The sequence below is a fragment of the Echiichthys vipera genome, assembly GCF_963691815.1.
Source record: "Echiichthys vipera genome assembly, chromosome: 19".
In the NCBI taxonomy this organism is placed as follows: domain Eukaryota; kingdom Metazoa; phylum Chordata; class Actinopteri; order Perciformes; family Trachinidae; genus Echiichthys; species Echiichthys vipera.
The window spans coordinates 15,966,308-15,989,217 of record NC_139844.1 but is presented as its reverse complement, the minus strand read 5'-3'; the positions used below and the strand labels follow the sequence as shown (position 1 = coordinate 15,989,217).

The following is a 22,910-nucleotide window of genomic DNA, read 5'->3' as shown; positions in this document are numbered from 1 at the left end:
AATACAAAAGGAGTAAGGTGTAAAAAATAAGATTAAAAGACACAAATGTATATTGTTAAATATTCCATTTTATTTTGAAGAAACTCATGGGGAGAGAGGAAGTACTGATTGAGAGTGTCATTTGTTGGTTAAGGTGTGATTGATAGGTGTAGACCGGAAGTGTGAGAAGGTGTGTTTTTGGGAGAATGTGACAGAGAGAGGAAAAAAATTAATAACAACGACGTGACTAAGCGCAACGGAGACGCATGTCCGCGTGTATGAAATTCTACAAAGAAAATAGTCAAGTGTGTAGTTTTTAATGTCTAAGAGACTGTCTACTGAGCTAACTTTGAGTGTGTGGTAGGCATTCATTAGCTAAGCGAATGAACTTAGCCGTGAGGAGCTAAACCAGCTTCTGATAGGCTGTGCCTTGTGGTCTCAACGCGGGAGCAGGAGGATTCGGCTTGGCCGCCGCTCGTGAGCGTGACTGGTCGTCTAGGTTTATAGAGGGGAGTGCTACATACAACTACGTATGTATATTTCTGTTTTCAGGTTACTGATTACAGAACTTCCATCCAATAAATACTAAAATACAGGAGGTTCAGGTTTACCAATATTAGAGAGTGGAATTTTGAACACAAGTTTTAATGGGGCATGAACCGTGTATTGCTTTGTATGCATCTTTACATCTGACCCTTTTCCACAAACCATTTAAACTTCCTCTTATACTCATTTCGAGGTGTGTTGCATGCTCCTTGTCGACCACACAGAACTAATTACTTGGGTGTATTCAAGTGGATTCATTGGGCATGGCAGTGCAGTCATGTTGTCAGAAAGCAAAACATTACGTCTCTCTAGCTTTCTCACTTCACACACAGATATAAAGCTATGAGATGTGAGAGGCTGTGGTACATTAGTAGGGCGCCACGCAAGCTCATCTGCTTCACCAGCCCCCTGGTGCAGACTTAACCCAATTAGATGTTTTATAGTATCCCTGACACACACACACACACACACACACACACACACACACACACACACACACACACACACACACACACACACACACACACACACACACACACACACACACACACACACACACACACACACACACACACACACACACACACACACACACACACACACACACACACACACACACACACACACACACACACACACTAAGATTCCTCATGAATCCAGGCTAATAACTACTGATCCTTCTGCTGTGTGTATGTGTGTGTGTCGGCAAGTGTATCTGCGTGTTTTGCGCTGTGACTGTTCTAATCTAATGGATGAAATTGAATTGCAGTGCCCCAAGTCGAAATCACTCAGGCTAATGTATTCCCATCACAAACACAAGCATGAGATCAGAGAGCCAATATGAGATAGCAAACTAAAACGCCTAAATCATTCAAACTCATTAACAGCTCACAAACACAATAACACACTTTGATACCCACGATTATTCAGGTACACAGGCCAAAGCTGCACACACATTCTGCATAAGGCATAGTACATTTCATCTGTTTGTTTCAAACATGCACACAGAGCAAGCTTCCTACAAACAGCAGGATGTAAATGAGTAGCTTGGGCACGCGGTGTGTGTTGCTATTATGTCAACAGCTGGATAATAGTTAACATTTTTCAACATTATTACATTGTGCTCAGCACAAGTAATTGCTGCCATGGTGGTTGCAACCTCGCTGTCTGCATGCACCTGCAGTTTGTGTGTGTGTTTAGATGGGGCTGATAGCCACCTGAGACTGTAGGTAATAGCCACCTTTATCAAAGCTTAGGTGTTGAGAAAAAAAAAAAATCCTAAAAAAAATCCCACCTGTACACACCGAATGAGGCTATACTCAACAGGTTTAACACAAGCAGCAGCTGTGACACTGCATGGTCAAAATCATGATAATTTTAGAGCCAAATTATCTTTGGCTCCTTCCCAGTTCTGCCACAGCATCTGGCAAAGCTTTAAATCGTTACCGCATCCGTTCTTTGCACCCAGACTTCAAAAGAAGCAGACCAAGATTCTAGGTATTAAGGTGTCTATGAGTGCGTGTGCACTTTACTTACAACACAGTGCTTTCTGTAGTCTGCGGATCTTCATGGCTGTTCGGTATGCTGAGAATCTCACATTGTTCAAGTCCGCTACAGGCATGGATAGAGAAAGAGAGATGAAAGGTAGATGGACAAAAAGAAAACAGAGACAGAAATTAAACCGAAAACAATGTGCAACAAAAATCTGCCTACTCTGCAACACAAGCAGGACCTTTGTCTTCCATGGAAAAGGACTTTTTGTTAGTTATAGTCTATGGAGATTACCGAGGGGAGAGCTGGCTAATGTGCACTGTGTAATTAGGTTATTGAGTCCTGTCTCAGTGGGGGCCGGTGCTATTTGTTGAGCCGTTGCCCTACAGAAAATGCTCCCAAAGTTTCACAGCTTTTTGCTTATCCAGCTCCTCATTAAAGAACCGTCTTACTAGCCAACTCACTGGGGAAGACGTGCATATGGATATTACCAGGGAGCAGGAGAGAGGGCGAAAAGATCAAGGGGTAATTTTCATCAAGTTTAATGTAAAGGTAAACTAACGATACAAGAGAGAAATGGGTCTACGAGATTTTGGTGTTATCTCACATTCAAACTGAGAACCTTTCATTGGAACCTGTGGTAGACCACGGTTGTTTCGAATATTTTTTCTGGGTGCTTATTTCTGTCTGTATGCAGTCAGATTTTAAGTCAAAATTAAGGCACAGTTAAAAAATAAGGCAGAGTTCAAAAATAAGTGATCGGATAAGATGAGCAAGGGGTTGTAAAGTAAGGAAGGGGCCACCCGCCTTACAGTAGCCCGATAGCTGTGCAAGATGCAGTCATGAATCTTAGCAGGTTTGTAGATGAGATCAAAATGAAGAGTTTGAGTAATTACTTTTAACAAATAAAGAATAGGGATGGAAATTTGGGAATATTTACTATTTGGTTATTGATATTTAAATATTGCTATTATAATCAGAACTGGAACCAGACAATGCTGCACGTGTATTGGTGTGTTTGCTTGTGTACAGGCATCTGTTTCAGTGACAATGGTGAAGCAAATTAAGTTGTGGGACTGTGGAAGTGACGAAGAAAATAATTTTGTATTAGTAACCACACAGAAAATAAAAAATATGGTGACAAAAATGGCAACCATATTTTCAGTTTCGGCTTAGCAATATTATTTCAGGACAGGTTGACACTGAGTGAGTGTATGTGTTTCTTACCCAGTGACTGGTAGAGCTCTGTCATCTTTGGGTGGTCCCAGCAGGTTGTCTGTGTCTGGTGACTGAAAACCACAACAATAGAAAACAACCATTAGGCTGAGAAACACAAAAACACACAAATAGAACGGGAGCCACTGGCGTCAAAACACACAAAGCTACTTTGAAAGCGAAGGTACACAAAACATAGACACAAAATGGCATGACTCACAGCTAACATCACTACTATCATCATCCCGAGATGTGGGCAAACACTGTTGATGGCTTTATTGCCAAACTTCTTTGTTGTCGCACTCATATTGGGGAAAGAGCCTACAAATTCCTTCACAAATCATAAATCAAACACACACACACACAAAAGCTGTCTGAATGAAACACATACACACAAATAAACACGTACTGCGAATCCCTCTCATCACAGCATCTGTCTTTTCAAACATCATCATCATAAGGGGCGCTTATGGGATAAACATAAGCGGACCTAGTCCAAACTCCCTGTTTACATTTGTGATTCAAACAGAACACACGCACACACACACACACACACACACACACACACACACACACACACACACACACACACACACACACACACACACACACACACACACACACACACACACACACACACACACACACACACACACACACACACACACACACACACACACACACACACACACACACACACACACACACACACACACACACACACACACACACAGGCCGCGCTACCAACTGATCAAACACAGGACAGCAAAGAAGCCGACTTCTCTCAAGCCGCGGCTGCCAATCAGTGCATCTATTTGAGGTCTGTTGGCCGTGATGCGGTTCTGTGTGCGCGCGTGTTTGTGTGTGAGACTGTTGTGTGTGTGTATATTTTATGAAGCATCTGGCTGTCGGAGGCCACACTCAGATCCATGTTGAATGTTTAAGAAGATTTTCAGAAGAAAAAGGATTTTGAAATAAAAGTCTGTTTTTTCTCCCCCGTGGTGTCTGTGATGGTACGCTCTCCGCTGACAGGCAGCAGGAAGTGAAGTGGAGTGCTGACAGGGAACTGAGGTGGTGGAGAAGATGACAGGAGCCCTCTGCGTACTCACTATTCACCGGCCGTAGAGCTGATGACCCCTTTAACACCTGCACAAGCATCGCTAATGCCTGGGCCTACTGGTGCTGAGGACAGGCTCAGGTTTTACTTTACAGAGAGCTTGTCTGAATGATAGTATTAATAAATCCAAGGTAGGGGATAGTAGGGATTTACTGACATTTGCTGCACACAAACACAAAACAAAGAGGAGGAATTCTGGACATCCAAGCCACATTTCTGTTGTTGAAGTGCAGAAGAGACAAGAGATAGTACAATGACGAGACACACAATCAACTCAATACACAAATCTTTGTTGTATTTATCTACACACACATACACATATTTTCATCAACAAAAAGATTAGAAAGCTTGTGCTCATATCCATAACTCATGAATGCCATAATGAGGACGACTTAGTTGTCAGGTTCAACTGTACTCAACTCTTTCCCTTCAATGCATTCCCTTTGGAGTGCCTAAGCCATCTTTTTGTTGTCCTGTAGGAGGAAGAAATAGCAAACTGTTGTCCATTTACTACAAAGCTGCTATGGTTTATATAGGCAGGACACATTCAAAGGCGAGAAGAGAGACATCAGAGAACATTGAAGAGCTGAAAGCTTCCAGGAGATAACAGCAGTACATTCTCAGCGTACTACAACCCAGTGAGGTCTTCCCAATCTAAGGTTGCTTTCACACCAGTAATTTGGTTTGTGTTAACACTTTGGCTTTTTACAAACAAACAGATCAACCATTTCAGTGAACCAAAGCCCATCTTTTCAAGAGGTCCTGGTCAAGTTGTTCAAAGGTTCTCATGGACCATTTCCCAACTCGTCAATTACCAACGTTTTCTGACGGCCCTTGGCATCTAACACTGACGCTTAAAGTACTCACATACACTTGCATGCACGTGGCCAGCCAGGCTATTATATAACATTTATTTGCTGCTATATTAATGTTCTGAATGATCTTCTTTAAGTGTGAAGTCCACAAACTGACTTTGATTGACAGCTTTAATAACAGCCTAAACTGAATCCAAACAGTAAATGCTGCGGAGTTCCTTTTAACCAATCAGATCAGGTGTAAAAGCATCATATAAAACCTCCACAATAAAGGGAAATTAATTAAATGGTCGAGCAGCAGAAAACAATTCTATTGTTTTGGACTGCTGATTAGAAACGGTGGATTTCCTGAAATTCCAGGGGGTGGCTGACGCAGGACTCTCGCAATAAAGCAGCTTGGGACTTGTGCACTGCATGTGACATTTGCCTTCATAAACATCATTAAATTAAATTTCAGAGTAAGCAGCAACAAATCAAATGAGGTCATGTTGGGGACACTGCAGCAGGCAGAGGAAGAATAAAATTTATGTAGCCACTGGGGTAATGTGAGCAGGGAAAATAACCTTCTACAAGATGGTTTTTATGAGATTTTTCTCTCACACTGAAAACATCCGAAAGAAGTGTGCGGTCAGACCCTCTCAGACAAATCACAACAATAACAATTAAGCCTATCAAAAATAATTGCTATTTGCTTTGACGTCGTCGGTGTAGCGTTGCCATTTACAGCTGCTGAAGAGTCTTACAGAAGGTTAAATAGTTTTTGCTAATTACTCACTTCTTCGCCAGTGCTCCATAATTAACCATAACCACAATTTTCCCACAACTCATTACTGTGCCTGTCTTTCTGTCTTTCCTACAAAAGGACATTTAAAGATCAGAAAGCTGAGAATGCCCCGTCGTACCAGGTGTGGACGTATCCCATCAGACCATTTGCTCAGCACAACTGTCACGCACTGAAGGAGCACCATGAATAATCATGAGTGTGCCGATGAATCCAAAGAGACAGAATTAGTCAAATATTGAGTAAGCAAGAGGAATATTTCAGAAATGTTTCTTTTTCGGTGACAGCGACCTGCCTAACTTATCTCGAAGTGTCTGTGACAGGTGAGAAGAGCCTGCATTCTCTAACTGACATTTTCAGTCTTTCACGTCTCCTCCCCTGCCTCTTTTTTGCTCTTTAAAAAAATGAACCCTTTCCGTCCTAAAGTTGTCACTGTTCTGCTTTCGAAATACAGTTCAAACTGCATTCGATTCTTAAAACTAAATTTAACTTACATAACAAAGCCTGAGAAAGGGATGCATAAAGTTTACTTGTGTATCAAGGCTGACTGTTCTGTTTGGTCCAACCAAGCCCAACAATGTTTCCTGACAAAGACGTAGACCGACAGTATATCCAAAAAGGCCTTGACATGTAGAGGAGACTTTCTTCAATCTTCTCAGAGGTGCAGTCTTGTTATATTTACCCTCACAAAGCCTACAAGGCATCTGAACCCTCTGCAGAAGTGCCAGAATTGGTGAAATGGAACAGCATGTGAGGTTGCCAGCATGAGATGGCAGGCACAGAACTTTTGTGAAACCATTTGATGTCCGCCGAACACATCCCTACAGGGGAGGGATAAGGCGCGGTTTTAATCAGGTGCCCTTTGTTAGCTCAAAGAAAAGAGGCAGAGTGGGAGGAGACGGAGGAGAGGACGATTGGGGAAATTAATGTGTCAAAGACTGATGCAGGTATCCCAAAGATCTCACGGCACTGAAAGAGACCTGTGATTAGTTCTGGAGATGGATTTAGAGTTCAGTTTTCAAGTTGCAAATGAAGTAGGTTTGAATGGGTATGCACCAGCCTGCATGTAAATCAATGTGTGTGAGAGGATCAGCAAGGCCAGTGTACAGCAGACTATCTTCATTTTAATATGAAAGAGAAGCCACACACAGAGGAATGTGGATTGATTTTTTTTCCTCAAGTTTCTGAAAGCTTATTTAACCTAAACATTAAAGCTGCCATTTGGATGAAAAACCTGGTCCAACTGACCTCAAGGTATCATTAGAAGAAAGAGTGTGTGCTGAAAATGGTGTGTGTTTGAGCATGTCTGAGGTTGGTTTCAGTTAGAGTTCATATACTGTACATCTGGTGTGTGTGTGTGTGTGTGTGTGTGTGTGTGTGTGTGTGTGTGTGTGTGTGTGTGTGTGTGTGTGTGTGTGTGTGTGTGTGTGTGTGTGTGTGTGTGTGTGCGTGTGTGTGTGTGTGTGTGTGTGTGTGTGGTTGTCTGTGTGTAAGCCTTTCCTTGCCAGCAAGAGGATGGGATTCTCTATTTATGGGTCTAAATGTGTGTGTATTGTTTTGTGCGAACGCCCTTGTGCACATGTGTTCTGTTTGTGTGAGTGGGCAGACGCAGGTTCACTGGCTGGGCACATCTGTGATCACAGACTGTTGTTGACTCTAAAGTCATAAGCCTGTCCTCTGAGTCCTTGCCTGTCTCTGGCTTTTATCTGATCCCCCTCTAGTGCCAAGCTGCAGGGCCAAGCACAGCATAGGTGTCCCTCCCCCTCTCTCTTTTGTCTAAATCCCTTTTTCTACATCTCTGTGTCTTTATCATCCGTCTGAAAACGTGACATCTTGACCTCCTCCCAAATCAACTCAGAATTCACAATATGATTCAATAAACTGAATCTTCTTTCTTTTTTTTGGATTGATGGATGTTTTTACTAGGTTTCCAGGAGCTCTTCTAAATGAGTCTAAAATTTTAAGTCTCTTCAAGTTTAAGTTTTGACTAAACATAAATATCTATGCTTTGGAAAATGTTATATCAAAACTTTTGGGAGACATATAACCTATCACCAAGAAAAATCTAGACCTGTAAATCGCTGTGGCTGAAGCTTTTATTGTGGGTTGTTCTATAGGCAATTGCACAAGGGGGATTTTTTTTAAATGGCTAGTTGGCAATTTATTGCGGTGGTGACATTTGGACTCAGGGAAAAAAGAGCGATTTAAGGGGGCAGCCCTGATAACTGACACTAGTTTAATCATCTGAATCACGAAGTAAGACTGTTGCAGTGTCCCAATAGAAATGTAAGAGAGAGAAACCAAGGACACAAGACTGACAAGTGCTAGCTGAAACTGCAACCCAAAGATTTTTCTCAAGTAGAGTCAAATCAGTTTTTGATAATCAGCTGTTTACTGACATACAGTTACATGAATTCTGGATAATGAGGTCCTTCACACTTTCAGAACAGACAATTTTCTGAACAGAAGAGAGGCTGTCTTGGTTGCCAATAACACAGATCTTCTCTCTGCCTTTAGTAGAAACCTGCTGTTTGGACTGGTTTGGCAAAAATTAGAATGACAAGCAAGATTTCAAGCTAAAGTTGTTATAGTCACTATAAGAACAGCGTGGGAAGCTGCCCTGGGATTCAGCCAGGTATTATCTATTCAAAAGGAGGTGCTAATGGTGGACTGAATGAGAAATGCGCAGGTGAAATGGCTTGAATTTCAATACACACACAGGAGCAAATGAGCAGAAAGAAACTCCTGATTGGGAGTAAAATAAATTCTGTACGTGCGAAGAATATACATGAAACTGCCTTACCATTCGTAGGGGATGTATGTGAGAGGTCATTAGAGCTTTAATGTGAAAGGGTTGAAATGTATTAGACTCCCCACAGAAAAAAAGCTTGAGATAATGGCCAATTTCACAGTCAACTATGAAATTTTATCATGCATTAAAAATAAAAACTACTCCATCTGCACCATAGTGCCATTACACTGACATTTTGGTCTCACTTGAGTTAGCAGTTGGAAATCTACAGGCGATCCATTTATCTTGCAAATATGCTAGTTAAAGCTGAAGTTGGTAACCTTCTATGAATAATATGTTTTTTTTCTCCAAATTTGCTGAAACTTTCACTATATCCTAACAGCACAATGATACAGCTGATCTGTGAAATAATTATGTAGCTCTGCCTCCACGGGGTGCTGCTAATGGCAACTACAAGATTCTCTCTGGTCTCTGACGCAGTGTTAATGACTAGTCTAGACTACGATCAAACTTTGAAACTAGGCAGCGCTAATCAAATATGAATATTGATTCAAATATGAATCTTTTTCTGCCTAGTTTTACCGTTTGATTGTTGATTTTACAGTTCACGAGCAGTCATTGCCAATGCGAGAGACTCCTTGGCTCTGATTGGTCGTCTTGATGCTGATGGCATCTAGCAGATGCCAACAGCAGCACTTAGGGAGCAGCAGGTGGAAGCAGAGTGACAAAACATATTTTTCATCGAAAATTACCGACAGCTTTAAAGTCGTCAAATATCACACTGTATGACAGTTTGACTAGTCAGTATATTTTAGCTAGATTGCATTAACCTGCATGACATAGACATTAGGGCATGGTCCATAAATGACTAAAAGCACTTTCAAGGAGCAAAGTCTTTTGCCGATGTTGCAGACTTGTACATCTCCAGTAGCTTGAAGTTTAGGATACTGGTTTCCAATCTGTGGTTCAAGACCCCTCACAAATTGCGGTCGAAAGATGATCACCAGGGAGGGGGAATAAAACTCTACCCCTCTTTGTTAACTTCTCCGACTTTTCTATAACCTTTATTTAAAAAAGGTCTTAAGTTCTCTGAAAACTTGTCAAACCGTCTGAGATTGGAAAAATTTCATTTACGTGCTCACAACTCTGCCAACCCCTTATCACAACCACAACCCCAGAATGCCGGTCATTCGCACAGACCAAGCAAAAGCTGCGTAAAGCTCTGCACTGTTAATCAAGAGATGTGCTGCAGCACACGTCCCTGTGTTAGATAGAGGGAGAGAGAAAAAAGAGAGAAGGGAAGAGACCGTGGAGTTTGCATACAATGTTCCAGTAACTAATTAATAACTTAAGCTAGATTAAATGCTGCTTTGTTCCTTTTTGATATTCCTCTAGGTCGACTCGTGCATCAGCACCGCATGTTGTTCTGCCCTGCCGGCTTTCCCGTTCACACAGGCTCAGCCTGTTGCAGCTCTGTGACTACTTCCGATGCCGGCTCAAATGGACTCAACAGATCTGCCCCCCCCATTCCATCTCACTTCCTTTCACAGAGACTGCTGGGCATAATAAAACAGCCCCACAACAAACAGGCTGTGTGAAAGGGGCTATTGTCGCGTGCACACACACACTAACACACACACACACACGCACACGCACACGCACACGCACACGCACACGCACACGCACACGCACAAGCACACAAATATGCATACAATTTATACTGCCACAAAGAGGGCTATTTCTCACTACTTACTTGATGTAATATGGAACTTTATTCTGAGAAACTGCACGTTGCCAGGGGAGCTGTACAGAAGCTGCAGACAGAGAGAGAGGTAGACAAAGATAAAGAAAAAGGAGGGATGGAGAGAAAGACAAAAAGTCAAGCAGTCAATATCAAAACACTATCTTAATAAACATTGCACAATTTTAACATGCGCCAGAGTAATCCATTTAGTGTTTGGGGCTTGAATTGAAATAATTCTTACATCTAACACTTCCATAATAACATCGTCTATCTATGTGAACAAAAAGACTCTTACTTTGCATGAAATTGAGAGAGTAAAAAATGTAAATGGGTATTGCTTTCTTGGCAGGAGCGAGACAATAGGCCATGAAAAATAAATTAAATAGCAGAGAGAAAACAGTCGAGGTGAGGTGCCACGTGGCCCAGGTTTATGTTAAACTTTGTGGATACAAAATAAGACAATAAATCCTGACAGACCAAGGACATCCTAAAAATGACAAGCTGATATGTTGTCAAAAGCAGCCAGATACAAAACATGAGAATCTCTCAAAAGCAATACAGAGCAGAAATGTTGCTTGATTTATCGCCCTCCCACTTTCCCTCCTCTCTACGCTCAGATAGAGAGATGAAAAGACAGTAAAAGAAAGAGATTAAGCAAGATTGGGAGATATATGAGATGGATAGGGCAAGATAAGCACGCAGTACTTTATTGATCCCTGAGGGAATATTAAGCTACTAGTGTAATGAGATTGAATGTGTGATGGAGTAGATAGCGTCATAGTGCCAGGAAGATGAAACAAAAGATGGCGCGCTGTTTTGTCTGGTGCAGATGCTGAGTTCTCAGCAGGGCTTACTTGGTAAATTCATGTCTGCTGGCGACACGGCACGGCAGGGTCGAGCTTACCACCTGCTCTGAATCATACATCGTCCATTTTGTCTGACAGCCAGCAAAGCATATCAGGTGGAGCAGAAAGAACACTAATGGCTGTATGATTATAGAAAATGACATTAGAGAGAGGAGAGAGAGAGAGACTGGCTGCTTTGTTTAATGTGCATTTATCTTTTTCCTCTATACCTCTGTCTCTAAATATCTCTGCCCCTCTCTCTCTGCTAATGACCACTCTAAAGAGGGAGAAAGAGGACGGGAGTCAGTGGAGAGCTGTAATTAAACCTTGCATTATTCAAGAGTGAAGTGCCTCGTCTGCAAACTTGTCTGTGTATGTGTGTGTGTGTGTGTGTGTGAGAGAGTGAGAATGCGCATGCCCACACATAACCACTAAGCATGCATTCCTGCGAAGCGTATGGCCAAAGATTAAAGGATGGGACACAGGAAAATTAGGGGGATGTAAATCAAACTTTGAAACTGACTGGAAACAAACCAAGCCTGAAAAAATGTTCTGATTCCCTGGGAGAGGAAATTGGCTCTGTACGTACTGGAGAGGAAATGTTGGGAGGAAGGACCAAAGTCTCGGTGGGCTTCCTGAAGCAGCTTCAGTCTATCTTCCACTGCCACCTGCACGACGACCGGACAGACAGACACACAGACAGATGGGAGAGAAGACAGTCAGCTGTGGTCCTAAAAAGGTTGCATTCAGAGAAACAGGGCTTTAATGTGGCTAACGTTGGAATGGTAAGAATTAATTTAATTTAGTGCAATTAAGTTGGAAGTGGAGTTGATGCAAAACTCAAGAAACCTTTTTTAGTTTGAGACGTTAAATATATCCGCTATTATATCTTGAATGAGAATACAGTTAATATACATGTAATATTATTTACCTGTTTATAGCAGTCCACAGATATGTATAGCATTGTATAGAAATTACATATCACAACTTAAAATCACTTAATTTGAACTCATTGTTCCCATTGTTTCTATCCTTGATACCCACTGCAGCTAACACAGTTATTGTGACAACATGCACACCTGTGGCTTGCATGTCAGCAGCAGCAGCATCCTCCATAAGTATTCACACTGGAAGCAGTCTGTCAAAGTGTTGCTTTCAAGCGTACTGAAAGAACTACAATGCATATAGTGCATGTAAATCAGAAGAAAAAAGCTTCCTACAGCTTTGTGTAATCATTCACACACACTTTCAGTCCTGCTCCCCTGTGAAAGCTGTGTATTGACCTCTCAGACAGGCAGTGCACCTGTGCCCTGCCTGGCTGTGGGGTTACTTTGCTCTAGCGGGGTGAATAGCACAAACAGTATTGGCAGTCTCGCACACACACACCTCAGGCATGATAGCACATCCACACAGGGATCCCGGAAATTGACACAGAAAAGTCAGTAGCTCAGTTGCTATCTGGCCACTAATGGCTATTATGGCCACTGTCCCATCGAGAGGAAGATGGGAGCTGCCTGCATATGAAAACTAAATCATCAAACTACACAGTCAGACCTGACTTATTACCGAGTCTGTGGCCTTCCTGCGGACTAAAAGAAATAAAAATAGCAGAGAGAAGTATGCAGTCCTCCTCTGACTCTGTATTTGAGTTATGGTCATTCTCTCAGTGGGTGCCTGTATGGTACATGGTAAATATCACAATGCTACAAATTAACCTATTTTCTGTCTGCGGCACTGTCACACTTAAAAAAGGGATGACATAAGGTTTCAATCCAAGATTTTACATTTTCTCAAAACGCAACTCCCTTTCCTGCTTGTTTTTCTGTCGAGGGTCATTTATCATTTAGCAACAACGCCACATGGCTGCATACCAAAATAACTTCAAATGAAGTCTGCAAAACTTTCAGTGACATTGTTTTTGAAATCGTGGTCTATCTGTGGCTGCCTGGTGTCCTTCAAAATTGATGCCAACACAGCTGGACGGTGTGACCTGTATTCAGTCCTCCTACTGTATTGCTGGGCACCAAAGGCATCACCAGCAAACTTGGTCAAAGATCTCAAAGAGTCAGTCATTAGGGAGAAAAATATTTTGGCATCAACTTTTTCTGCACCGATCGCTGTCCTGATCCAAACATGTATTGTAGATATAGAACAAAATTACATAAGCTGTCCATCACTGAAAGAAAAATAGTGCTAATGTTTACTAATGTGGACAACCGATACACAAATGAAGAATTGGAACACAACTTGTTCACTCGCTGATTTGAATTGTACACCAACATCACTTCTTTTCTCTTTGTAAAGTGACTCCTCCACGACTTTCCTTCCATGGCTGAGACATGCTCCACTCTAAGAAACACTCAGCGATTCACTACGCGGATCACAACGAGACATTCAGGTATGTAGAGAGCCAAGAATGTGACTGGTGTTCTGTGGGGATAGTGTCCATTGATGTGCAGTGACAAAGTGTTGCAGTGAGCAGAGCTGTGTTCAAATAAAACAGGTGCACAGGTAGAGGGACACCTCTCAGTCTTCTGTGCTTTTGGCTGACACAAAGTGAAATCAGCAAGCACACACAGGGAGAGAAACTGAAGGAGGGAGAGATAAAGAAAGACAGAAGGGAAAAAATACAGACAGTAGGAGAATGAAGGAACAGGAAGAAACAACCAAGATATGTTGAAACCAGCATTCATCGAGGCAAGTGTGGACAAAATACTGTAGGAAGAAAAAGTGACAGAGAAACCAAGAGAAAGCAATAAACAGGTATGCGTGTCCGCTGTAATATCTGCAGATGATTCTGGAGGATTTCAACTACCTGTAGTAGTTTCCATCTCATGTTGAGCTGGTCCAGTTGTCTGGAGGCGGTAGAGGACAGCTGGATGTCCAACGGTGTCAGCTCTGCAGACAGCTCATTGACGATTCTTACATCCTGACGGAACGGGGCAATCTCCTCTCTGAAGGTCTGAACAGAAGGTTTTATGTTATTATTGGTTGGAAAATTTATATTGTAACTGTATTAAAATGATAAACTTAGGCTTATTACTTAATTATGATGTTTGTGTTTCTACAAACAGTAACTGAATTCCTGTCATTAATGTCTCCGTAGTTTGTGTCACATACTGGAAGAGAGTTGTTGTAGCATAACCTATGAATAGATTAATAGTTGCCGACATGACGTGGATATTAAGAGAGATAATTGGCCAGAATGCCCATACCACTGGGAGGCATCATTACGATGTGAGATGGTGTAACAGAGTGCAACTGTGAAGGAGTTGCATTTGCTCATGCAACCTGTGAACCATTATTTGACTACTGTTGGTGCCACCGTTTCTCCCCTGTCCTCTGTTTCTCGTCACAACATTCATCATTTATTGTTTACTGTTTATTAGGAAGTCATTTTTCTGCTTGTAAACTAAATGTGTTGCTTGTTTCTTGGCCAGGTCTCCTTTGGGAAAAGACATCCTCAAATTTAATGAATTAGCATTTGCAAACAAACAAGACAGAATCCTCAAACCGAGTAAATCATCAAATCAAGTGGCTTTGTTCCAAAAAGAAAAGGAAAGAGGTGGAAATTGAGTTAGAATTCACAGCCTTGTCTCACTCACTTTACTGCACACACTTATTTATTATGTGTGCATTATGGATGTACTGTCTGGGCAAAATTTACTGAAACAAATCTCAATGGGCAGCACCGACTTTACTGTTAAACTAGTTTTGTAAAACATCCTGCAAGTTAAAGAAATGACCAGATTTATTCAAGTTGATTCAGTTCTGCTGGTTGTAATGATGTACAGAGGGGTAGGGGATCTAACTCTTGACTTGATGTCTTGATGATTATGGTGCTTAACAAATAGTGCATACAGCAGCACCATCTCTCTGACTCACCATGGTCTTGTCGATGTGGTCCTGCAGGGAGTCGATCAGCAGATCCCCCACAGGCTGCCAAGTAGCTTTGGCATCCTCTGCGCGAGTCAGCCGCAGGTCGAGCTGGTCCATGGAGCTCTGCAGCTCCTGGAGTCGCTCCAAGGCTTGCTCCACCTGACTCTGCCAGCCACCCATGTGTCCTTTCAAACGCTCCCACCGCTCCCTCACCTCGCCTGTCTGCTTGCGGATGGCCCGGGCCAACCCTCTGGCCTTCTCCTCTGGGGTTAGGTCTGGAGGAGGAGAGAGAAGTTATTTTCTTGACAAAGAAAGGTTTCATGCCCTATATTGTCTGCTAATATAGTTTCCCTTACCTTAAATGTTGGAAATGCAACCAACTCAAATCCTTGCACCCGACCACCTCTTTTTAACTTTAGAAACCTTAACTTTTTCAATATTACAGTATGATATTGATGTTTTCCATTCATGTACTTTTATATATGATCAAAAAAATATAATATGATAAAACCTATGTTTTATAATTACGTCTTTGATGTCTCTACATAATCTGCATACTTTTTTGTATCATTTAGGTTAGGATACTGCATCAGCCTTTATTGGGCATTTCCCCTCTCCCTGCACATTACTTTCCATCATTCCTATGTCTTTTTGTTTGATTTCAGCGTGGGCAAATAAGTTAAACTCAAGATGAGGGGGGAGAGGGGAAGGGCGATTGGTAATGAAAAAAAAGAAAAAGAAAAAAGGATCTCATCTACAGAAGATACAGACAGTGAGGAAAGAAATGAGTGGATAGAAGAGAAAACGGCTCCCTTAATACTGCAAAAAAGATGAGCAGCTTTTATAAATTCCAAGGTCTTATCTCCAGGGTAGTGGCATGGATTACCATCTTCACCTGTAGCACTCTCCCTCCCTGACATGAATACTGTACACACACGAAGCAGACATCTGTAAGACTGCAGGTGGCGCCTCATACAGATACACACAATGTAATGTTTTATGTCTGTGTAATAGAGAATGTAAGGTACAAACAGAACAAAATTCAACTTAACTTAGACCAAACTAAATAAGCGAGAGGAAGAATGTAAGACGATAGAAGTGGTTAAGACTTTGCTACAGTGTCACTATAAGAGATTCTGTCTCCACTGATTAAACAACAAGCACAGTTTCTGATCTTAGATCAGCTTTTTATCTATTCATACAATGAGGCAGCGCTTTGATATCCGTATCAAAGATCACAGACAACAAGCCTATCAGAATGCCCTCTGAAGTCTTGGCACACCCCTACACAGCCCCTTGGGTAGGTTAAATTATTTACACAGTAGGGTTTTAGTTTGAAGGGAAATGTGCTGACTTAACCAAGACTTCCCTGCCGCATCCGAAAGAGACAGAGAGGGAATGCTGAATGAGTCGGTGCATATTTCATTCTCGGGTGCTCTGTTAGTTATTGGTATTACCACCAGCTCGGACTATAGTGAATGGTGTTTCTAGAGCACTTAACCTCAAAACTGGGCCAAATAACTCCTAATTTCATTTGATTTAAAGAAACCCAGAAAGTCTTGCTATGAATGCCTGTTTAAGTCTGTTTTTGTGTGTGCAGTACTGAATGGGATACTATGTTACTCCAATATGGTACTCCATACTGATTAAAAGGGAGTCTACAAGGACATTCTGGTGACCTATAAGACACTGAACATGTAATTGTAACCTATAGAGGACTATTTATTCCCTCAAGTTTTTTTATTTTAGTGTCTGAGTGTGAAATGTATCCACTAAATAATGCATTGAAAAATTCCCACAGTATGATGAAAATAGCATGTTCACTATTTTCTGTTCACAATCCCACAGTACAATCAGTTGCATTTTATGGATGCGTAACACACAGTTGCGCAACACTCCACCTGTTAGTGGTGACACAGAATGCCCATTAAAGAGTAAAACCATTGAGTGTATTATACAGAGGAGTATGTAGGTGGGTTTTAATGGAGAGTGTAAACATGCCTGTCTTTGGCTGAAGGTTCTTGCGTGGCTCTCCTGGACCCTCGATGGGCTGGTCAGCGAGAAACATCCGGGCTTGATCCAAAGTACTAATCACCAAGTGCTCACGTTCCTTCAGTTCTGACCGTAGTACCTACAGGAGAAATGCAGAGCAATGGGTTAAAGGGGCTTCGATTTATATGAACAAAAAACAAAAACAAATTACTTTACTACTTTGTAATGATTAAAGTAGTAACAATTACATTATCCAGTTACATTTTTGTAATGACCGAAGACAGAATTAACCACTTGAATGAGAAGGAAAGTGTATTTGTAAGCAGAGTTTATTTTCCTCAATTGATTTGAGAAAGGAGTAATTAATGCGTTTCCTCTGCAGGTATGTGCATGTTTGCTCTTGTCTCCCTATCTTGTCGGCACCAATGAACTCCTAATGAACCTACTGTATTCTAAACAAGGTGATGTATCCAGATTGTTGCTTCCCACCCCACAGAAATACCTACTGATCAACAAGTTCTGCTTGAATCAATTACAAAAGACACACTTAATTAACACTCACACATAGGACCAAAGAACAAAATGTTTAAGGTTATCTTTATGTAAGAGATAAACAACACTCATTAGTTGTTTTTGCATAGCCAGACACTGTGTCTTCCCTGCCTTCCCTTGTTAAGAGCTAAAGCAAGAGTTAAGAGTGAGAGCAGCGATGTTTGTGTCAGCAGGAGTGAGAGCTCTGAAAACAGTACAGTGATTGAAGGCAAGAGTACGGGGTCAAACCGGCCATTTCCTCAGTTGGTGTGAAACTAGCTGAGAAAAAAGTGAGTTGGTGTGAGCAATAACCCTGCAGTAATTATCATTATGGAGCTGGCTAGCAATACGACATAACCTGCTCACACTGCCTGCAATAGAGAAATTACCGCACACTAACACAGCATACACACACACTCCAGATCCTGAAGTACAGAAAAACATATACAAAAAGGCAAAATGATATGAAAAGATATCCTCATTTCAGCTCAAAGCAGGCTCTAAAACTAAATAGAGATGGTAAGCATGGCATGTAACAGTATAATTATTTTTGTTTTAATAGAAGTTTGACCCCTGGGGGACTTCATTACCTATCCGAGTGTGTGATTGCTTTGTGAGGTGATGTAGTTTAAGCTGCTGCGAGGCAAGTTGATTAGATGGGACGACTCGCTTTGATAAAGTCTCACACTTATCAAACAGACAAGTGCAGCGAAAAAGGGACGCCGAATATTTGGTTTTGTAGTTGTGCACACATGACTGACTACACAGCAGATCATATATATAGTACCATCTGGAGAGAGCGGTAGAGAAGGGGAAAATGGCAGGATAGGAGGGCGGGAAGTAACAGTCTGCTCACAGGCCTTGAAATGTACTCACTCAGTTTTCTTCTAGTTTCAAAATAACAAAGCTCATTTCAGAGAGTAAGTTTCTGTAAAAGTCTAGACCATGGCAATGACAATCTCACACAGCCTCCTGCAGACAAATGTACCCTTGTGCTGAAATGGAGAATCCTGCTGAAAACAAATTAAATCACACCTGCTAATACCTCCATTCCAATGATTTCCGACTCGCTCACATCGTGGAAACATAATAGGCAGGTAGCTCAAAAAAAGGGACCTTGAGAGATAGAAGGTAAATGAGAGGTGATCGAGGAAGAGGAAAAGAGAGGAGGGTATGTGGAGCACAGATAAGAAAAGGAGGGTGGGGAGCTAAGCTGCGAGAAAACCCACCAGTAGGAACCAACATCCTCGCACTCACAGATTTGTTGGTGGCTTAAATTGAACTTTGAAAGGGATAGATTTGAGTGTGAAGAGGTTGTTTATTCTCTATTTCTGTTAATCAAATCATCAATTAATGGTCTGACGGCTTCAGCATGAATATTATTGCTTATCAACTTTTAGTAGAATAATATTGCCATGGTATGATCCAATTATTCTGGACGATCTCTAATTAAATACTAAATTGGTTATTGAAGCTTTTGTTGACACATGTGAAGCATATGAAGAGTGTGGTTGATAATATTTGTGAATTTACATACATTTACATTTACCATATTGGGATATGTCAGGATTTTGGCGAAATCGTCAACAGTTTTTTTGTTGATTTAAAGCTCCGGAACAGCTACTAAATTGAGCTTGTTGTGTTTGTCAACAGCCGTTTCCAAGATCATGAATGAACTTTGAAGCCTTAACGTCAAAAATATCATAGTTATCATATTAATAACCATATCACACAGCTCTAGTTACAATAAATGTTGACATTTATGACATTACTGTTTCCACAAACATCATTTTTCACTGTTACAGTCTCCAAAGAGATAGACAGAAGGAAGGTTCTTAACAATGGCAACACAAGTAGAGCCAAGTAATTCCCTCTGTAAAAAACAGCCTCTCTGCCTGTCATCCAGACACTGGGTATCTGTACAGTTCAGACAGAAGACAACTCCAAAGTCCTTGCCCGAACACTCAAAGGAGTACTTTATAGTGAAACTTCCCCCTCACATTAGTGTCACACAAGGACACACTTACCAGAGGGAGCAGTAAATATCAAACACATGCACAGCTTTCAGGTTAAGAAAAAAGCTTTTTTTTCTCCTTGCATTCCCAGTTGGCATATGATTGATGGAAGACGACATGATGACGGCATGGATGACTGTCAAAGATGAAAAGGGCCAGGTCTTCATTATACTCTTCTTTTTGAAGATCACATATTATTCTCCTTTTCAGGTTATACTACAAAAAACACGTTATTTTAGTCAACTATTCGGGGTACCCCTAGTCTGAATAAACTTGTATTCACTCTCTGTCTGAAAAAGTCTGTTTTAGCACCTTTCTCTTTGAGACAGCCACCCGAAACAGGCCAGGCTGCACCGATTGGTCAGTGTTTCTGGGTCTTCCGCATTTGTGCTCTCAGCATCTCTGTACTGTCATTGCTCTGGACTGCACTGTAACCGCACTTTCTACCTATATATAGTATAGTTGTGACATCACAATGTACGCATTTCTCTGTGGATTGAGTGTTTTGAGGTTTTCACAGTATTTATAAAGCAACTCAACCTACTTTGTAGTGAAAAAAGACATGGAAATCTCATACTCCTGCTAGTTTTTAGTACTGGCACAACAGAATATGGCCTTGCCCACTGATTCATGAAGACCAGAGGAAGATGGGACTCCTGTCGGTCCCACAATACTTACAGTACAGCATCTATCTTGTAGCCATGAGTGACTGTGACCTTGGTTGTGTGCATTTCTGTATCTGAATCATTGCGTCCAGGTCTATGTTTGTGTGTGACTGTAGCAACAACGTAAACTCTTATCACCATGTGTCCTGTGCTGTGGTGGAGATAAGATAACATCACAGCACAGAGCTTTAAGAGCTCTGCCAAACATCCCTCTTTCCCGCTCTCAAAACCCTGCTATCTAAGCTTCTCTGCGATATTACAGCAACCCTCATCTTTTTCCAGGAGGAAAAAAAAGCCCTCGGACCACCACAACATACCAGCTGTCAGGAAAGCACCTGACTGGGGCTCAGGGAGCCTTCAGAATAAGGGTTCACAGTTGAAAGAAATGATAAATTATCAAGAAACTGATAATTTCTTATTTATCTCTAGCTAATAAAACTAAGTAGTTTTAGTAGAGGCACATGTTTGAACTTGTTGTCTGAGTTAAATTTGATTTTCACAGCTCATGAAGGCGTCTCGAAGTATCTGAACATCTGCTTGCTCCTTTGCCCTCAACATTCACGGTTATATTGGAGTAGCTCAAAGCTCCTGCTAAGTGCTTGTTGTGTGAAATCTTTATCTGACATGCTCTACTAATCTACTACTTCCAGCTTTAACCATTATATCTAATGAACTAAAATACCCACAAACACACGTGTCAGACTGCTTTGCAGCTAAAAAAAAAGTAGTAAGGCACAGTTAAATAATAATACAAACACAAGTTTCTTCAATGACAGCTTCTAACACAGCATAGTTATTTAATCATTTCCAGTCAAATATGTATCGGATATGTTTATTTTATTTACAATGTTGTGTTACTACCACTGAAATGATTAACAGGAATTTTAGTCTATTGAAGAGAAAGGTTCTGTTGCTTATGGCAAGAAAAATATATTTTTAAATAGTCAGTCATTCCAGATACAACAGCTGCTTATTTACACATCCAGCAAAGACATAGCAATGTTAGCATTCATTAAGAGTCGTGTTTCTGTCCACCTGATGGTTGTTTCCAATATTCACTCTCTTTTTAGGTCTATTCTTTGAACAGACATGACATCTGTCTCTTCAGCTGCTAAATGCTAAAATGAGGATTATTTTTGCTAAAACAGCTGCATACTGTGGCTGGAAATCACATTGATGAGAGCATTAAGAGGTAACCAAAATATTAATGTTGCTGTAAAATCAAAACAATGACTTGAAAGACACTAAAATGTTCACTAGCGTTGGAGGGAATATCAGAGTCGGTGATATTTATCTGTTGGTTCATCACTAAGGCAACACCTTTTATATACATGTCATTTGAGACATTATTAAGGCATTACAAAAATATTGATTATAGCAGCTTTAATGTCCTGTACTATTGAGGCTCAGTGTAGACATATTCCTCTATAGTGGGCAAAAATCTATATGTAAACTCTTTAGTAAGCCGTGCACTTGACTCAACTAAACACAAAATTGCATTCGCCCAGCAGGGCTTCACACTGTCAGGATACAAGAAATACAACAAATGCAAAAGAAGCAGACAAAAAACATTAAAAGTTACTCAAAAAGGGGGGCAATTGTGGGTTTAAAAAAAGTTCTTCCTTTTCCTAAGAGATAAGGTAAAGTCCAACACAGCGCTTTAATTCATTTCATCCTCTTTATGACCTGTCCGTTCAGGTGCAAATGGTCCTCATCAATCACACAGGCAGTGATTAAGATGGGTTCTTTAGCCTGCTCACTTCACACAGGGTAATTGTGCCCCGCTTAAGCATATTGAGACTGCTTAGGAAGTTAAATACATTTAAATTGAAACAGAATCCCACTTTGACTGTTCGTTTTCATATGTTTCACTCGGAAACATTTGCAGGAGCACTTGAAAAGATTGCGATGTCCTAACAAAATCACAACTGTTGCTGGAAGATTAAAAATGCTTACAAGCACTTGGTCCCTTGTTCCCAGTCCTTGAAGCTGTTAATTTAATAGAGGAGATTGCCGGACTTAATCAGCTGGATGCTGACATAGGCATTATATTGGATCATTTAATGCGAGTGCGATTAATGACTGCTATTATGGCCATTTTTTGCGGGGAAAAACACAGACAAAGATCAATACACAGAGGAGGGATCAAAAAGTCACTCAAGTAAAACAGGACAATACCTCTCTCTCTTTCCCTCTAATTTTTGAAATTCTTCCAGCGAGTTGCCAAAAGAACAGAGCTGCTTTCAGGCAAAATCTAGTGCAACATAAATAGAAACTAAATATCCTGAAAACAGACAGGTAAGAGTGCACCATATTTATACATCTAATACCTTCCTTTCTTACACAATTACACCCCTTTCCATTCTCTTTTCTCAAGCACTCATTTTTGTTTGCCGCTCCGTGTCATCACTTTCTTCGGCAGTTCAGATCACTGCTCTGTCATATTTTTGTTCCCTCTGATTCTTTAATAACAGCAATATCGGTTGCTCTCTGTTGAGCTAAGTAGCTTAGCATTCCGCTTTTATCTCTCCAAGTCTCCCAGA

The 22,910-nt window shown here is 41.1% G+C and overlaps 1 protein-coding gene across 2 annotated transcripts in view; it reads right to left on the bottom strand.

Moving 5' to 3' along the window:
- Positions 1 to 22,910, bottom strand: part of utrn (utrophin) — a 177,381-nt gene that overhangs the window by 43,405 nt on the left and 111,066 nt on the right. For both annotated transcript variants that reach the window (XM_083933790.1, XM_083933791.1), the window contains exons 58-64: positions 17,166 to 17,295; positions 15,171 to 15,439; positions 14,101 to 14,247; positions 11,875 to 11,953; positions 10,450 to 10,510; positions 3,244 to 3,305; positions 2,062 to 2,136 (exon numbers count right to left, since the gene is read on the bottom strand). In XM_083933790.1, coding sequence (XP_083789916.1) covers positions 2,062 to 2,136; positions 3,244 to 3,305; positions 10,450 to 10,510; positions 11,875 to 11,953; positions 14,101 to 14,247; positions 15,171 to 15,439; positions 17,166 to 17,295 — 823 coding nt within the window. The remainder of the gene's footprint in view (positions 1 to 2,061; positions 2,137 to 3,243; positions 3,306 to 10,449; positions 10,511 to 11,874; positions 11,954 to 14,100; positions 14,248 to 15,170; positions 15,440 to 17,165; positions 17,296 to 22,910) is intronic.